This window comes from Anabrus simplex, chromosome 2 (assembly GCF_040414725.1).
Source record: "Anabrus simplex isolate iqAnaSimp1 chromosome 2, ASM4041472v1, whole genome shotgun sequence".
In the NCBI taxonomy this organism is placed as follows: domain Eukaryota; kingdom Metazoa; phylum Arthropoda; class Insecta; order Orthoptera; family Tettigoniidae; genus Anabrus; species Anabrus simplex.
Genome location: NC_090266.1, coordinates 931,500,225 through 931,517,506, shown reverse-complemented (window position 1 = coordinate 931,517,506; position 17,282 = coordinate 931,500,225). Strand labels below are relative to the sequence as shown.

General features: G+C 38.1%; 1 protein-coding gene across 4 annotated transcripts in view; it reads right to left on the bottom strand.

The window, feature by feature from the left end:
* Positions 1-17,282, bottom strand: part of LOC136864561 (cold shock domain-containing protein CG9705) — a 144,589-nt gene that overhangs the window by 105,343 nt on the left and 21,964 nt on the right. For 2 of the 4 annotated variants that reach the window (XM_067141701.2, XM_067141702.2), the window contains exon 2: positions 9,189-9,346. In XM_067141701.2, coding sequence (XP_066997802.1) covers positions 9,189-9,340 — 152 coding nt within the window. In that variant the 5' untranslated portion in view covers positions 9,341-9,346. Of the gene's footprint in view, positions 1-9,188; positions 9,350-17,282 lie in introns of all 4 variants that reach the window. The other 2 variants (XM_067141700.2, XM_068226338.1) reach the window with 1 other exon arrangement.

Here is a 17,282-nt window from a genome sequence, read left to right as displayed (position 1 = left end):
ACAGTCGTTAGATCTTCCACGTACAAAAATGAATACACACTGTTAATTTTAATAATAAAATATTGCTCCACTCCAATGCACTGGTTTGATATACCGGTTCCTGCACATAACTAGATCGTCTTCCAAAAGGTCTGTCTTTGCTCACTCGAGAGGTAAATGAGCTTCCTTTTGTCCGCTTCTTCCAGTCATAAACATGTCCACCATTATTTACTGCTAGTAGGATAAGTTTTTTTGTCAACCTTCTACACAGCTGATTCAGATTCAAATATTACTAATACAAGTTTCTTTTCCCAACATATTTGAATGCTGAGAAGCACTGACGAAGTCTCTCTGTACGGATTAATATGGTTTACAGCATCACACAAATTAATACTTCTTAAACTCTCACCTACTTAGCCACACTATCTAAAGCATTCATTGTTTGACACTTCCCCAAATACTCAAGAGTTCACCCCATCACTCAAAAAAGTTGAATAGCACAGTCGTCGTTTAGGTACTGTTCCTGGACCGAAAGAAATAGGAATTAAAATCGCCAATCGATTTCAAATAAAGAACTAATATATGTGCCATTTAAAGGCAAATACCACTGTAAACTGTTCACATATAAGGCTGAAATAATACTTGCTTTATCTTATGAATTCCCGGCACACGCGAACCACTACCTAATGCTGCAGATGATTTCAAAGAGAATAGTCACCGATCCCATGTGCTCTCTACATTTACAACAACATCAAGATATACGGGTTTTGGCGATAAAGGTCCTTGTTTCACACTCAAATGTAACCTTCAGCAGCTACTATTTAAAAAGTTTCCGGGATCACAGTCTATCCCATGATGTCCCACATTAGACAAATATCCGCACTGTCATTTAGAGAAATAACCATTCCTTCACACATTTGATTAATATTAATTAACTAATGAACATAAAGTCCTCTGCGCATGTAGTTCCTATAAGCCTAACAATCATGTCAGAATGTGACTGTAGCTGTTGAGCAATGCACGATGTTTCATACTTGCTAAATATAACCAAACTGGACATAAAATAACACCTTTGAGTTGCAGGTAGATCATCTTACTTCACTGCTATCACTAAGAGAACAAAAATGTTATTAATTTCAATTCACTGCCTAAGATGGGCCAAATCCTCCTCTGTGAACCATGTGACCTTGCCGCGGTGGGGAGGCTTGCGTGTCCCAATGATGCAGATAGCCGAGCCGCAGGTGCAACCATATCGGATGGGTATCTGTTGAGAGACCAGACTAACGAATAGTTCATCGAAAGGGGGGTAGCAGCCTTTCGGTAGTTGCAAGGGCGGCAGTCTAGATGATTGACTGATACGGCCTTGTAATAATACTCAACATGGCTTAGCTGTGTTGATACTGCTACACAGCTGAAAGCAACGGTAAACTACAGCCGTAACTACCTCCCGAGGACATGCAGCTCTCTCTGTATGAATGATATACTGATGATGGCTTCCTCCCAGGTAAAATATTCCGGAGGTAAACTAGTCCCCCATTCGGATCTCCAGGTGGGGACTACACGAGAGGGGGCGATCATCAGGAAGATGGATACTACATTCTGCGAGTCGGAGCGTGGAATGTCAGAAGTTTGAATCGTTGTGGTAGGTTAGAGAATCTGAAAAGGGGGATGGATATACTAAAGTTAGATGTAGTTGGTATAAGAGAAGTTCGTTGGCAGGAAGAACAAGATTTTTGGTCAGGCGACTACCGAATTATCAACACAAAATCAAACAGGGGAAATGCAGGAGTTGGTTTAATAATGAATAAGAAAATAGGGCAGCGGGTAAGCTACTATGACCAGCATAGTGAAAGAATTATTGCCGTCAAGATAGACACCAAACTAATGCCCACCACAATAGTGCAGGTCTATATGCCTACTAGTTCAGCGGATGATGAAGAAATCGAAAGAATATATGAGGAGATAGAAGATTTAATACAATATGTAAATGGTGACGAGAATCTAATTGTGATGGGAGACTGGAATGCAGTGGTAGGCCAAGGAGGAGAAGGTAGTACAGTAGGAGAATTTGGATTGGGACAAAGGAACGAAAGAGGAAGTCGGCTGGTTAAATTCTGCACTGATCATAATTTAGTCCTTGCCAATACTTGGTTCAAACACCACAAACGACGGCTGTATACGTGAACGAGACCTAGAGACACTGGAAGGTATCAAATAGACTTCATTATGATTAGGCAGAGATTCAGAAACCAGGTGTTGGATTGCAAAACATTCCCATGAAGAAATTGAAGAAAGGAAAGAATGCAAAAAGATGGGATCTAGACAAGTTGAAAGAAAAAGAGTGTGAGGGATTGTTTCAAGGAACATGTTGCAAAAGGACTAAATGAAAAGGCTGAAGGAAACACTATAGAGGAAGAGTGGAGAGTCATGAGAAATGAAGTCAGTAGGGCTGCTGAAGAAATGTTAGGAAGGAAGAAAAGATCAACTAAGAATCAGTGGATAACTCAGGAGATACTAGACCTGATTGATGAACGACGAAAATACAAGAATGCTAGAAATGAAGAGGGCAGAAAAGAATACAGGCGATTAAAGAATCAAGTGTATAGAAAGCGCAAGGTAGCTAAGGAAGAATGGCTGAAGGAGAAGTGCAAGGATGTCGAAGGCTGTATGGGCCTGGGAAAGGTAGATGCTGCATGCGGAAAATTAAGGAAACCTTTGGAGAAAGGAAATCTAGGTGTATGAATATTAAGAGCTCAGATGGTAAGCCACTTCTAGGGAAAGAAGTCAAAGGAGAAAGATGGCAGGAGCATATCCAACAGTTGTATCAAGGTAAAGATGTAGATAATTTGATTCTGGAACATGAAAAGGCTGTTGATGCTGATGAAATGGGAGACCCAATTTTGAAGTCAGAGTTTGACAGAGCTGTGAGTGACCTAAATAGGAACAAGGCACCTGGAATTGATGACATTACCTCTGAATTACTGACTGCCTTAGGAGAAACCAGCATGGCAAGGTTATTTCATTTAGTGTGCAAGATGTATGAGACAGGAGAAGTCCCATCTGATTTTCGGCAGAATGTTGTTATACCTATTCCCAAGAAAGCCGGTGCTGACAGGTGTGAAAACTACCACACCATTAGTTTAGTATCTCATGCCTGTAAAATTTTAACACGTATTATTTACAGAAGAATGGAAAAACAAGTTGAAGCTGAGTTGGGAGAAGATCAATTTGGCTTCAGAAGAAATGTAGGAACACATGAAGCAATCCTGACTTTACGTCTAATCTTAGAGGATCGAATCAAGAAGGATAAGCCCACGTACATGGCATTCATAGATCTAGAAAAGGCATTCGATAATGTTGATTGGACCAAGCTATTTATGATTCTGAAGTTGATAGGGATCAGATACCGAGAACAAAGAATTATCTACAATCTGTATAAAAATCAGTCTGCAGTGATAAGAATCGAGGGCTTTGAAAAAGAAGCAGCAATCGAGAAAGGAGTGAGGCAAGGCTGCAGTTTGTCCCCTCTCCTTTTCAATGTTTACATAGAACAGGCAGTAAAGGAAATCAAAGAGAAATTTGGAAAGGGAATCACAGTCCAAGGAGAGGAAATCAAAACCTTGAGATTTGCCGATGATATTCTTATTTTATCTGAGACTGCAGAGGATCTCGAGAAGTTGCTGAATAGTATGGATGAAGTCTTGGGTAAGGAGTACAAGATGAAAATAAATAAGTCCAAAACAAAAGTAATGGAGTGCAGTCGAACGAAGGCAGGTGATGTAGGAAATATTAGATTAGGAAATGAAGTCTTAAAGGAAGTAGATGAATATTGTTACTTGGGTAATAAAATAACTAATGATGGCAGAAGTAAGGAGGACATAAAATGCAGACTAGCACAAGCAAGGAAGAGCTTTGTTAAGAAAAGAAATTTGCTCACTTCAAACATTGATATCGGAATTAGAAAGATGTTTTTGAAGACTTTCATGTGGAGTGTGGCATTGTATGGAAGTGAAACATGGACGATAACTAGCTCAGAAAGAAAGAGAATAGAAGCTTTTGAAATGTGGTGTTACAGAAAAACGCTGAAGGTGAGATGGAGAGATCGAATCATGAATGAAGAGATACGGAATCGAACTGGTGAGAGGGGATCGATTTGGCTAAATTTGACGAGAAGAGATAGAATGATAGGACACATCTTAAGACACCCAGGACTCGTTCAGTTGGTTTTTGAAGGAAGAGTAGGTGGTAAGGTATGAATATGACAAGCAGATTAGAGCAGATGTAGGATGCAATAGTTACGTAGTTACGTAGAAATGAAAAGGTTAGCATAGGATAGGGTGGCATGGAGGGCTGCATCAAACCAGTCTATGGAGTGATGACTCAAACACATCATGGGCTAAATTATCTTGCTCTCGACTGCCAAACTAGGAATTCACTGAATGGCTGGAATCCAGCATCGATAATGGGTTTTGGGAGTGGCTTATCGCTTCCTAAAAGAACACAATCTGTCTGTGTCTAGCAAGCTAAGTTGTACTTTTAATGACAAATCCCCAGGCTGTCTTCTTGCTTACTGCTAGCAGATGTGCAAACATCTAGCAGCTGCTGTTATTTTATAGCCCCAAACAAAGGTGAGTCAGAAGATTGCTTGTTACTTTCTTACGGAGTTAAAAAAGTTTTCAGTACTAGAGGGTTGAAATTATGACATTAATGTATTCCAACCTTAAGATTATGGGAGCAGTACCTACATATCCAAAGGTGTTACATTTAAGTCAGTAAACAAATATTATTGTCTAGTACATTAGTGTGATGCAACATAAGGGAGTTTTTCAAAAGTTACTACGAACGGTGGAAAATGGTAAATAAAAATGTAAACAGACTCTGGGATGGGCTTAAAGCAATTGTTAAGGAATGTAAAAACAAGTTTGTACTTTTAAGGAGGTAAGGAATGGTAAAGATCCAATATATTATAACAGAGAATTAAAGAGACTAAGGAGGTGCAGGCTGGAAAGAAATAGACTTGGAAATGGCTGTGGAAGTAATGAGAAATTGAAGGAACTTACTAGGAAATTGAATCTAGCAAAGAAATCAGCTAAGGATAACATGATGACAAGCATAATTGGCGATCATACATATTTTAGTGAAAAATGGAAGGGTATGTACAGGTACTTTAAGGCAGAAACAGGTTCCAAGAAGGACAATACAGGAATCATTAATGAACAACGGGAGTGCATATGCGAGGATCTACAAAAGGCAGAAGTATTAATTCAGCAGTACGTAAAGATTGTTGGTTATAAGGATAATGTTAAAGATACAGGAGGTGACTAATACTAAAGTATTAAAATTTACATACGATAACAATGACATTTACGGTACGATACAAAAGTTGAAAACTAGAAAAGCAGCTGGAATTGATAAGGTTTCGAGGGATATACTAAAGACAATGTGTTGGGGTATAGTACCATATCTGAAGTACTTATTTGATTATTGTTTGTATGAAGGAGCTATACGAAATGAATGGAGAGTTGCTATAGTAGCCCCTGTGTATAAAGGAAAGGGTGATACACATAAAGCTGAAAATTACAGGCCAGTCAGTTTGACATGCATTGCATGTAAGCTTTGGGAAAGCATTCATTCTGATTATATTAGACATGTTTGCAAAATGAATAACTAGTTTGATGGAAGACAGTTAGGGTTTAGGAAATGTTATTCCACTGAAGCTCAACTTGTAGGATTCCAGCAAGATATAGCAGATATCTTGGATTCAGGAGGTCAAATGGACTCTATCGCAATTGGCCTGTCTAAAGTATTTGACAGGGTGGATCATGGTAGACTACTGGCAAAACTGAGTGCAACTGGACTAGACAAAAGAGTGACTGAATGGGTTCTTATATTTCTAGAAAATAGAACTCAGAGAATTAGAGTAGGCAAAGCTGTATCTGACCCTGTAATAATTAAGAGGGGAATTCCTCATGGCAGTATTATTGGACCTTTAAGTTTTCTTATATATATAAATGATATGAGTAAAGAAGTGGAATCAGAGATAAGGCCTTTTGGGGATGATGTTATTCTGTACAGAGTAATAAATAAGTTACAAGATTGTGAGCAACTGCAAAATGACCTCTATAATGTTGTGAGATGGACAGCAGGCAACGGTATGATGATAAACAGGGTTAAAAGTCAAGTTGTGAGTTTCATAAAATGGGAAAAGTCCTCTCTCTTTTAATTATTGCGTTGATGGGGTGAAAGCTCCTTTTGGGGTTCATTGCAAGTATCTAGGTGTTAATATAAGGAAAGATCTTCATAGGGGTAATCACATAAAAGGGATTGTAAATAAAGGGTACAGATCTCCGCACATGGTCATGAGGATGTTTAGGGGCTGTAGTAAGGATGTAAAGGAGAGGACATACAAGTCTCTGGTAAGACTGCAGATAGAGTATGGTTCCAGTGTATGGGACCCTCACCAGGTTTACTTGATTCAAGAACTGGGTGATTTCCGAAAAAAAAGTAGTGTTACAAACTGTTGCAAGATTTGGGCTGGGAAGACTTGGGAGAAAGACGACAAGCTGGATCGACTAAGCGGTATTTATCAATATTATTACGGAAATGTTTATTAAGACCACTTTTTCAATACAGTATCATCAAATTCAATATGGACCGAACATGACAATTATCACTTGTAAGTGGTATTTTCCGAGCTGACAGTGGAAAGATGGTGTGGAATGACATTAGAAGATGAATAAGTTTGAGTGGTGTCTTTAAAAGTAAGAAAGATCACAATATGAAGTTAAAGTTGGAATTCAAGAGGACAAATTGGTGCAAATATTCGTTTATAGGAAGGGGAGTGAGGGATTGGAATAACTTACCAAGGGAGATGCTCAATAAATTTCCAGTTTCTTTAAAATCATTTAAAAAAGTCTAGGAAAACCACAGATAGGGAATCTGCCACCTGGCGACTGCCCTAAGTGCAGATTAATAGTGACTGACTGAAATATTTCTGGCAAAGGTTAGAAAAGAATTGAAAAGGTTTCCAGCAAATATATTTTTCAAAATTTAATCTTTGGTTCATGGTTTGTCCAGCCATGCTTCTTTCCCTCTAGGGTCACTAAAAACAAGGTAACAGTGGGAATGACTTCCTTTGACATACTGTGAAGGAAAATTAAACATGGCTATGCCATTTGGAACCCGAGGTAAAGAGAATATCAACAGAGTGGCATTGTGCAAAATTCAGCCCCCCCCCCCCCCCCCCCCTAAAGGAAATTCAGACACTTGGTAGGAAAACGATATCTATGCTTTCTGGGATTTAAAGGGACGCCTGCTTGTGGACATCATTGTTCAAGGCACCACCACTAATTCAGACAAATATGAGGCAAACTGAACATATCACCACAACCACATCATTAGGATGTTTCACTGGCGCTTGACAACACTGAACCACGTCACTTAGAATTTCGAGGACATATCCAAAACCTGGGGTGGAGAACACTGCCAAACCAGTCTGAAAATCTTGACTTGGCACTCTCTAATTACAATCTCCTTGGCAAACTAGAGTATCATTGCTTCGCAGAAGGTGGTCTGAAGGAAACTACTCCCTCATAATAATATTGTGTGTTCGAGCAGTATTATGTCAGCTTTGTAAAATTTAAGCGCTGTATTGGTTTACAGAACCCCTTGTAATAATCCACAGGATGTGTATTTTCCATTCTAACCCTCTGAATGGAATGTCAAGAGATCTTAAATAACTAATAACGTACAAGCTACTCAATCTAAAAGGCAGAGTTTTGTCCCAGTGTGGCAGTGGGTTTACCGACAGGAATGCCACACCTTCCCAATATGCTGGCTAGTAAATCACAGTACTGTAAATCAAATTAAGGTTTCCTCATGGGAACTTAATTTTTTTTTTAACAATTGGCTTTATGTTGCACCAACACAGATAGGTCTTATGGCGACGATGGGATAGGAAAAGGCTAGGAGTGGGAAGGATGCGACCGTGGCCTTAATTGAGGTACAGTCCCAGCATTTGCCTGGTAGGAAAATGGGAAACCATCTTCAGGACTGCCAACAGTGGGGGTTCGAACCCACTATACCCCCAATACTGGATAGTGGCCGCACTTATGCGACTACGGGTATCGAGCTCGGTTACTTAATTTTTGATGTTCTGTTGACAAAGCTACATCTTAAGACCAATAAAGAAATGCGCAGACTAAAATATTTTTTACAAGAGGTCATAATGGCCGCGGTCACGTCTGCACTTCTGCTCTCAACTACGAGGGTTGGAACTTAAATAGTGGCAACATTGCTGTGGAGACGCTATGCAACAGAATGTAATATTGTCGCTGATAGCACACGTTGGTTACACACCTACCTTACCTCAGAGCAAGTGGACTCGCCCTTCCCACGTCACCTGCGTGCACACAAGCGAGAGAAACAGAGTCACGTGTGAGCTAGCGGTCTAACGCAACGGTGTCACCATGTTTTTCAAACAGGAACAACGGAGTTGGATCAAGATTGAATGTGCCAGAGGTCGTACAGCACGACAGTGTCATCAAGGTCTTCAAGAGGCTTGCGGAATATCTGCACTGCCTTACAGAACAGTGGCACGTTGGGTAAAATCCTCAACGATTGTCAGCAAACTGCGGCGGACATTCATCGGGCAGGTCAGGGTACAAGTGAAGAAGAAGTGCATGCTCTAGCCGGGTTACTGGACAGTGATCGAAACCAGACGATTTGTGAGCATGTGCTTCAAAACTGTGCCAGAGATTCGACAGGCAGTAGACCGCTCCATTCGCACCATCAACAGGCTCTGCTAAAGGTATACTACGAGTTCCACATCACTGGCAACGGGTTATACACAACGCTGGCGACTGCACTGAAGGACAGTAAAGGTTGCTAACATGTAACTCTTTTGTATCTGTTGTAAATAAATAGTTGCCACTATTTAAGTTCCAACCTTCGTATATCAAATCTGTCAGCTTATAGGAGAACGTTTAACCATGGAGAATAATAGCGACAGTAAAAATCAAGAAAAGCATAAATTATGTCCAGCTTTTGAAAATTCAAAAATAACTTCTCCAAAATAGTCTTGAATGAATGAATGAATCAATCAATCAATAAAATAAGTTACCTCGGCTCATAATGAAACAAACGAACAATAAGTCACATTTTCAAAATACATAAAGACATGCATCAATATCTTTCAGTTAGTAACTCACGTTGAATCAGTCCTGGTCCTACGGGTTATAATAGGACTTGGAATAGTTAGCCCACTAATTCCACTTGGAGAATCTGGAGATAGATGATTTGTCCGGTGGTTAGATGTCAGGTTGGTCATTAATTGATCATCACACTCTTTTTGATCAGTCATGGTAACCTGCTGTATAAAAAAAGATAATCCTATAGTGAAACAAAGCATCATTACTTACATATAACTGACATCCAGATTAACTCTATGAATACAACTAAACATTCAGATGCATAATTTTGTCCACAGATACCCAACAGAGAGGAAACATGAACTGATGAGATTTTCCCATCTCCTTTGAAATATATAATGTTCTCTATTTTTATTACTCAGTGGCAGAGATCACATAGAGAGGTCATACTGGGCTGGTGCACAATTCCAGAGGTCAAATGGTTGATTGAACAGTTCACACCAGCATTTTAGCGCAACTTAAATCAGCAATACCTGTCCCTTACTCTGCTGACACGTATTTGGAATATTCCATGCAAAGCCCTTGACACAATACCAAGTTCAACAGGCAAAAGAGCACCATCAGTACCAATATACACATTTATTAATCACTAGGGCTCGGATGTTTAAGACATAAACATAGCCTAAATAAGCAAGCAAATATGACCTCAAAAGTGATGAAATATGATGTAAAAATGACAAAATATGACCGAAAAATGATAAATATAAAGATGGCCATATTAAAGTAAGTTAAAAGTCGAAACAGCAATTCCTTTGATACATATTTTTAACATAATCGTTTTTTCTTAGTTTCATATTAATTTTTTGAATATACATGTTTAGCAGTTATTCACAGTCTATTGTCCTTGATTCACTTATCAAACATTTGTGAACACATACCTACAAAGTACTAAAATTCGCTAAGATTATGAGATCACACAACATTTTAAAAGTCAAAACAAGTTTACTCCCTGAATTGGTGAAATACAAGAAAACTAGAAATCGATATATTTTTAAATATTTTGGAACGTTTGAAGCAAGATTTCATTAATATTACCGAAATGCCTTAAAGTTTCAATTGTGTACCACAAAACGAATTAACTAGATTCCTTTCAATACGTCATGGTGTCCGACTCGTTGGCTGAAAGGTCAGCGTACTGGCCTTCGGTTCAGAGGGCCCCGGGTTCGATTCCCGGCCGGGTCAGAGATTTTAAACTTCATTGGTTAATTCCAATGGGCCGGGGACTGGGTGTTTGTGCTGTCCCCAACATCCCTGCAACTCACACATAACACTATCCTCCACCACAATAACACACAGTTACCTACACATGGCAGATGCCGCCCACCCTCATCGGAGGGTCTGCCTTACAAGGGCTGCACCCGGCTAGAAATAGCCACACGAAATTGAAATAAATTAATACGTTATGGTAGGGTGGCAGGGTATATAGTGCGAACTCGCATACCTTTTTCATTCTTCTCCTCCGGTGGAACTGAAAGGTATGACAAGATTCATCTTCAAAGCATCAGGCGCGAAAGACTTCCAATTATCACTTAAGACATTCTTGTACAAAGAGAAGCTCCTATGTACTTCACAAGACATTATTGGTGCATATTTAAATAACGTGATTTATTTATCATGTGATACATCACCGCTGTAGAGTATGCACTTATCTTGAAATGTACTGGTACCTTCTCCTCTAAGAACATCAGATACCTTGCGCATACAGCGAAAACAGTCATTTTGATTAAGCACGTCTTGAGATTTCCGTTTTACACAGTCGCCAACTATTCCTTATGATTGCTGTACTGAAAGTTCAACACTTTTCACAATTTCAATACTTGCATGAATTTCTAAGCTAGCAGCTTCTAAACAAGTAATTGCACTCGATATAATTCTAAAGTTGGATTTAATATATGCCAGGCTTTCTGAAAAACTGTTTGAAAATAATTCCTGCGTGATCTTGATAAAAGAGGCAGAGTATTACACTTGTATTTAGTGCAGATGTGATACCGAGAAGCAGTTTTGTGAATACTAGTTCACATTAGGTAAGTTGCAGATTATTTTGCACAGCTACAGCTGTCGTCAAACACTGAAATATGACCAAAATATAACGTTTCTACGAAAATAGCTCAAAATATGACCTTATGATGAAAAATAGCAAAAATATGCATTTATAAGACAAATAAAAATCACTTAATTGCGACGATAATCACTTGATTTGCACCAAAACCCCATCAGGCAAGAAAACAGAGACAAAAAAAAATATGGCTTTTCCTGAACATCTGAGCCGTATTAATCACACTCTCATCAATTTGTATCAAACTACATGAAGTAGCTACAAGTAATCTGTATATATATAAAATAACTTGTCCTGACTGACTGATTCATCATCGCCGAGGCAAACCTACTGGACATAAAGAAAATAAATTTTGAGGATATATTCATATTAAGATGTAGGTGCTCGCTAAGAGAGGATTTTTGGATATTCCGTCGCTAAGGGGGTGAAAAGGGGGGTAAAATTTTAAAATGTGAGTATCTATATCCCAAAACTTTAAAAGTTTACAGATGTAAAAATTGGTATTTAGAATCTTCTTTAAAAATAAGGAAACACGTATTTTTTTGTTTTCAGAAATTCCCAACAGGATGGGTGAAAAAGGGGTTGAATGCTTTTAATCAGGATACCGGTACTTATATCTCAGAAACTGAAGATATTACAGACCTGAAAATAGGTACTTTTGATCTCTTTTTAAAAATAAAGAAACACGTACTTTTTTTGTTTTTGGAAAATCCAATTAATGGGAGGGTTAAAAGGGGGGTGAATTTTTAAAATGAGTGCATCTATATCTCAACACTTTTAATGTTTACAGATGTAAAAATTGGTATTTAGAATCTTCTTTAAAAAATAAAGAAATACACCCTTTTTTGTTTTCAGAAAATCCCAATAGGAGGGGTGAAAATGGGGTAGAATGCCTTTAATGAGGATACTTATATCTCAGAAACTGAAGATATTACAGACCTGAAAATTGGTATTTGGGATCTACTTTAAAAATAAAGAAACAGGAATTTTTTCATTTTTGGAAAATCCAAATAATGGGGGTGAAAAGGAGGGTGAATTTGTAAAATGAGTGTGTCTACATCTTAAAACTTTAAAAGTTTACAGATGTAAATACCAATCTCCTTTAAAAATAAAGGAATACGTATTTTTTTGTTTTCGGAAAATATTTTTTATCTCTATTAAAAATCAAGAAACGTGTATTTTTAGTTTTCGGAAATACCACTTGGATGGAGGGAGGGAGGGTAAAAGTGACTGAAAATAGTGTTGAATTCTTTTAATTAGGCTACTGATGTCTCAAAAATGAAGATGTTACAGACGTGAAATTTGTATATGGGATCTCCTTTAAAAATAAAGAAACAACCATTTTTTGTTTTTGGAAAATCCAATTAATGGCGGTTAAACAGAAGTGACAAATTTCGGTGAATTTTTTGAAAGACTATATCTACAGAATATCTGAGAAACGTACAACGTTACAGACGTAAAAAGTGGGTATTTGGAATCTCCTGTAAATGTAAAGAAACACAGGTGATTTGTTTTTAGAAACTCCACTTAAGGGGAACTAAAAAGGGGGTGAAATTTTAAAGTGAGAATTTCTACAGTATATCTAAAAATACTTAACATGTTACAGAAGTGAAAAATATTTTTTATCTCTATTAAAAATCAAGAAACATGTATTTTTAGTTTTCGGAAATACCACTTGGATGGAGGGAGGGAGGGTAAAAGTGACTGAAAATAGTGTTGAATTCTTTTAATTAGGCTACTGATGTCTCAAAAATGAAGATGTTACAGACGTGAAATTTGATATTTGGAATCTGCTTTAAAAGTAAAGAAAGCTTCTGAAAGTCTATATATGTGTATATTGTACATGACAGTAGGTAAGTTCATAAATTACACTAAAAAAAAAAAAAAAAAAAAAAAAGTTAAAATACTTACTCACATAGCACACATATAAAGAAGTCACTGGTTATAATTAAATTAAAGATGCAACTTAAACAACGGGTGTATGACGATTCCAAAGATGAGGCTAAGTTCAACGGGAATGGTGCAAATAAATAGTTGTGGCCAAGATACATGCCTTACTAGTGCTGTTTCCAAGAAGTAGAAGTTATCAATAACCTGAATATCAAGACAATGAACAAAGTCCAGCATGGTGATAATATGCATTAGTGGAAGAGTTATTATCCCACATCATCCCTTAACTGGATTGATGACAATCTGCTACATTACCGAGCAACTCATTTAAATGCAGTGCCTTAAAAACATTCCCATGCTTATTTATCCACAAACATCAATGCAATGAATCAAGCAAGGGTCAAGGTGCCCAGGGTCCCTTGTAGCCCAGCAACACCCAGGACTGCAGTGATGATTGTAAATAGATGAAAAAATTAACGGACCAATGACCTAGATGTTAGGCCGCTTTAAACACCAAGCATAAAAAAATTAACATTTATTTGGTAGCACTTTACTAGCATGGTTGCATGTTTAATAATGAGAAAAGCAAGTAAAAATTATGTGAAATGATACCTGAAGTAGCAGGGAGGAGAAGTCCTTCCCTTATGCTTGCCAGAGACCCTCCAACCCTCCCCTAAAAGCCTTTCTTACGTACAGAGGAAAATTAAAGCAGAAACGATGTAAATTCAGCAAAATGAAGCCATTTTCGATGATCCGATGGTTTTATTGGCCAGCATGTGATGAAGATTAGTTCGCTATTGTCTACAGTAGAGTTCACATTATGTCTGTCCATAGCGTTGTCACATACTGCAAAAATAATAAAACAGCAAAGTTTGTAAGTTTTATGGTGTGTGCTGGATACAAGTGCTGTATCCGTAATGTACACATATTAAGTATGGAAGGAGTGAAATTCAATGATGTTTAATGCCATAGTGCAAATTAAAGTCAATGTTCATTAATTCATGTTTTGTCCACTGTTGAATGTAGTACTGTATACACTACAGTCTCAAGGGATATTAGCAATTGGCAGCTCTAATCTGAGCACCAACGGCACCCCCAGACCCTCTTGCTCCCAGCCCTAACCAATCCAGACCAATCGTTTGGTCACCAGCCGGACCTAACCAATCCAGATCAATAGTTGTCACTAGCCGGGCCCAAGTTCCCAACTTGGTAGCCTCATGTAGTGTGCTGTTACGTCAAGTCATGTCAAGCCATGCTATGTTGTATACCTAACCTCACTTCTGCACCCCCATTAATAAAGTTTTACCACTTATTGCATATTCACCAATGAAAATGGTTACAAATTGGAGGCTGACCAGTGTATAGAAAATCTATTGACATATTACACTGCAACCTTTTGAACTTTTAAGCCCCACTGCTCTGTTAGTGGTTTAATGTTGCACTAACACATCAAAAGTTATTGGAGACTCAAGAATGAAAAAGGGCTAAGTTTGGGAAGGTAGTAGCCATGACCTTAATTAATGTACAGCTCCAGCATTTGCTTGGAGTGAAAATGGAAAGCCATTTTCATGGCTGCCGATGGTGGGACTCAAACCACCATCTACTGAATTCATGGTCATAGTTATATGACCCTAAGAGTGCAGCCAACTCGCTCGGTGTTCCTGCTCTGGAATATTTGTATATATCTAATCATTATCATTGTTATATCTCCCTCCCAAATTTTGATGGTGTAAATCACGATTAGGGCCTAACCTAAACTGAGCAATACAACACAACGATAATTTGTTAAAGTGGAAGCCATATTCTTATCAGCTTTGACTTAGATAACATGTAACCTTAAAGTTTTCCAGTCAAATGAAACCAATGGAAGATTAAGAAATACCAGCAAATACCTGGAAAGGAAACATGTAATCTCGTATAATCTTGTTTTGTTCCAACAGAATAGTTTCAACTGTTTATACAAAATTCACAGCTTCAGCTTTAAAACTCCAGCCAATTTCCATACCATGCCTAGTCTTGATACTTTGGGAGATGACAATGATTGTTGTTTAAAGGGGCCTAAGAGCTAGGTCATCGGTCCTACAAAATCCTCTTTCAGTGCATCACTAGAATTCCTAATCCCTTTTCTTAATGCTTGATATTGCTACTTATGGCATTTCATTACACCAAAAACACACACACTGGTAGCTTCTGAATGTCTATAGATGTGTATGTTGTACATTATTAGAGTAGGTAAGTTCATAAATTAATCTCCAAAAAAATTAAAATATTTACTCACACAGCACATCAGTTAAAGATGCAACTGAAACAACGGATGTATGGAGATTCCAAAGATGAGGCACAATTGTGCGGGTTCGTATTTAATTTATGTCTGAGCTTATTTGATGTTTTCTTGACGCTAGACTGAACTGAAGTGCTTGTGCGGGACACATAATATGTACTGTACTTCAGTTGTTTTTATTTAGCGCTTGACCACCAGGGGGCAGGAAAAAGAGTTTAAAAATACAGTTCATCGGAAGATGGCGGGAAGCAGCAATGCCTAAAGTAGGTATTTATTTCATTCATATTAATCTAGAAGCTTTACGGAATATCAGAATGTAATCAATGAAGTGTGAAAATTGTTTAGTGAACGTAAATTGTGAACTTACATCATTGTATGTAATACCATGAGGCTTTGAATGTTGATATGCACAATTGTGCAGGCTAGGTTTCCCTGCAGGCAATGCATGTGGGAGTGCTGGGTGCTGCCACCAAAAGGACTGTGAAAGAAGAACTCGTACTCTACTTGAGAAATGTAATGTATACGATTTTAATTGTTTTAAATTGTTCCACACTGTAAAATAGAACATTTGATCACGTACATTTGTATATTCACATACACTGAGCTGATTTTTAAATTTTTTTTTGTAACTAGTGAATTAAGTCCTGACATGCACAATTGTGTGGGTACTGTTTTTAAGACAATACTCTTATTTTGTAAAATAAACTGTATACATATGTATTTAAGAGCATTTTAGTAAGTTTTTGACGTACAAACAAACATTCACACCTCCAGTTTTCTTTCAGGTCTGAAAGGGTTATACAGGAATGGTGCAGTAAATATTTGTGGGCAAGATACATGCCTTACTAGCACTTTTTCCAAGAAGTAGAAGTTATCACTAACCTGAATATCAGATCAATGAACAAATTCCAGCATGATGATAATATACATTAGTGGAAGAGTTATAGCACATCATCCCTTAAATGGATTGATGACGATCTGCTACATTATTGAGCAATTCATTTAAATACAGAGTTCCTTAAAACCATTCTCAGGCTTATTTATCCACTTCCGTCAACGCAATGAATCGAGCAATAGCCCAGGTGGCCAGAGCCCCTTGTAACTCAGCGACCCTCAGGACAGAAGTGATGATTGTGAATAGATGGAAAAATTACCGGGCCAATGACCTAGATGTCAGGTTGCTTTAAATACAAAGCATAAAATTAACATTTATTTGGTAAGACTTTACTAGCATGGGTGCATGTTTAATAATGAGGAAAGCAAGTAAAATGATGTGAAACGAAACCTGAAGTAGCAGGGAGGAGAGGTCCTTCCTTTATGCTTGCCACCAACCCTCCCCTAAAAGGCCTTTCTTACTTACAGAGGAAAACTAAAGCAGAAACTATGTAAATTCAGCAAAATGAAGCCATTTTTTGTGATCCGATAATTTTATTGGCCGGCATGTGATAAAGATCAGTTCGCTATTGTCTCCAGTAGAGTTCTCATCATGCCTGTCCATAGGGCTGTCACATACTGCAAAAATAATGAAACTGCAAAGTTTGGAAGTTTTATTGTGTGTGTTGGATGCAAATGCTGTATCCCCGATGTACACATATTAAGTATGAAAGGAGTGAAATTCATTGATGTTTACAGTTATAGTGTACGTAAGTCAATGTTGATTAATTCATGTTTTGTCCACTGTTGAATGTAGTATACGCTGCAGTCTCAAGGGATACTAGTGATTGGCAGCTCCAACTGAGCGCCAACGGCACCCCTGGACCCATTTGCTCCAAACCCAAAGATATTGTCCCTAGCCAGACCTAACCAATCCAGACCAATCGTTTGGTCACCAGCCGGACCTAACCAATCCGGATCAATAGTCGTTGCT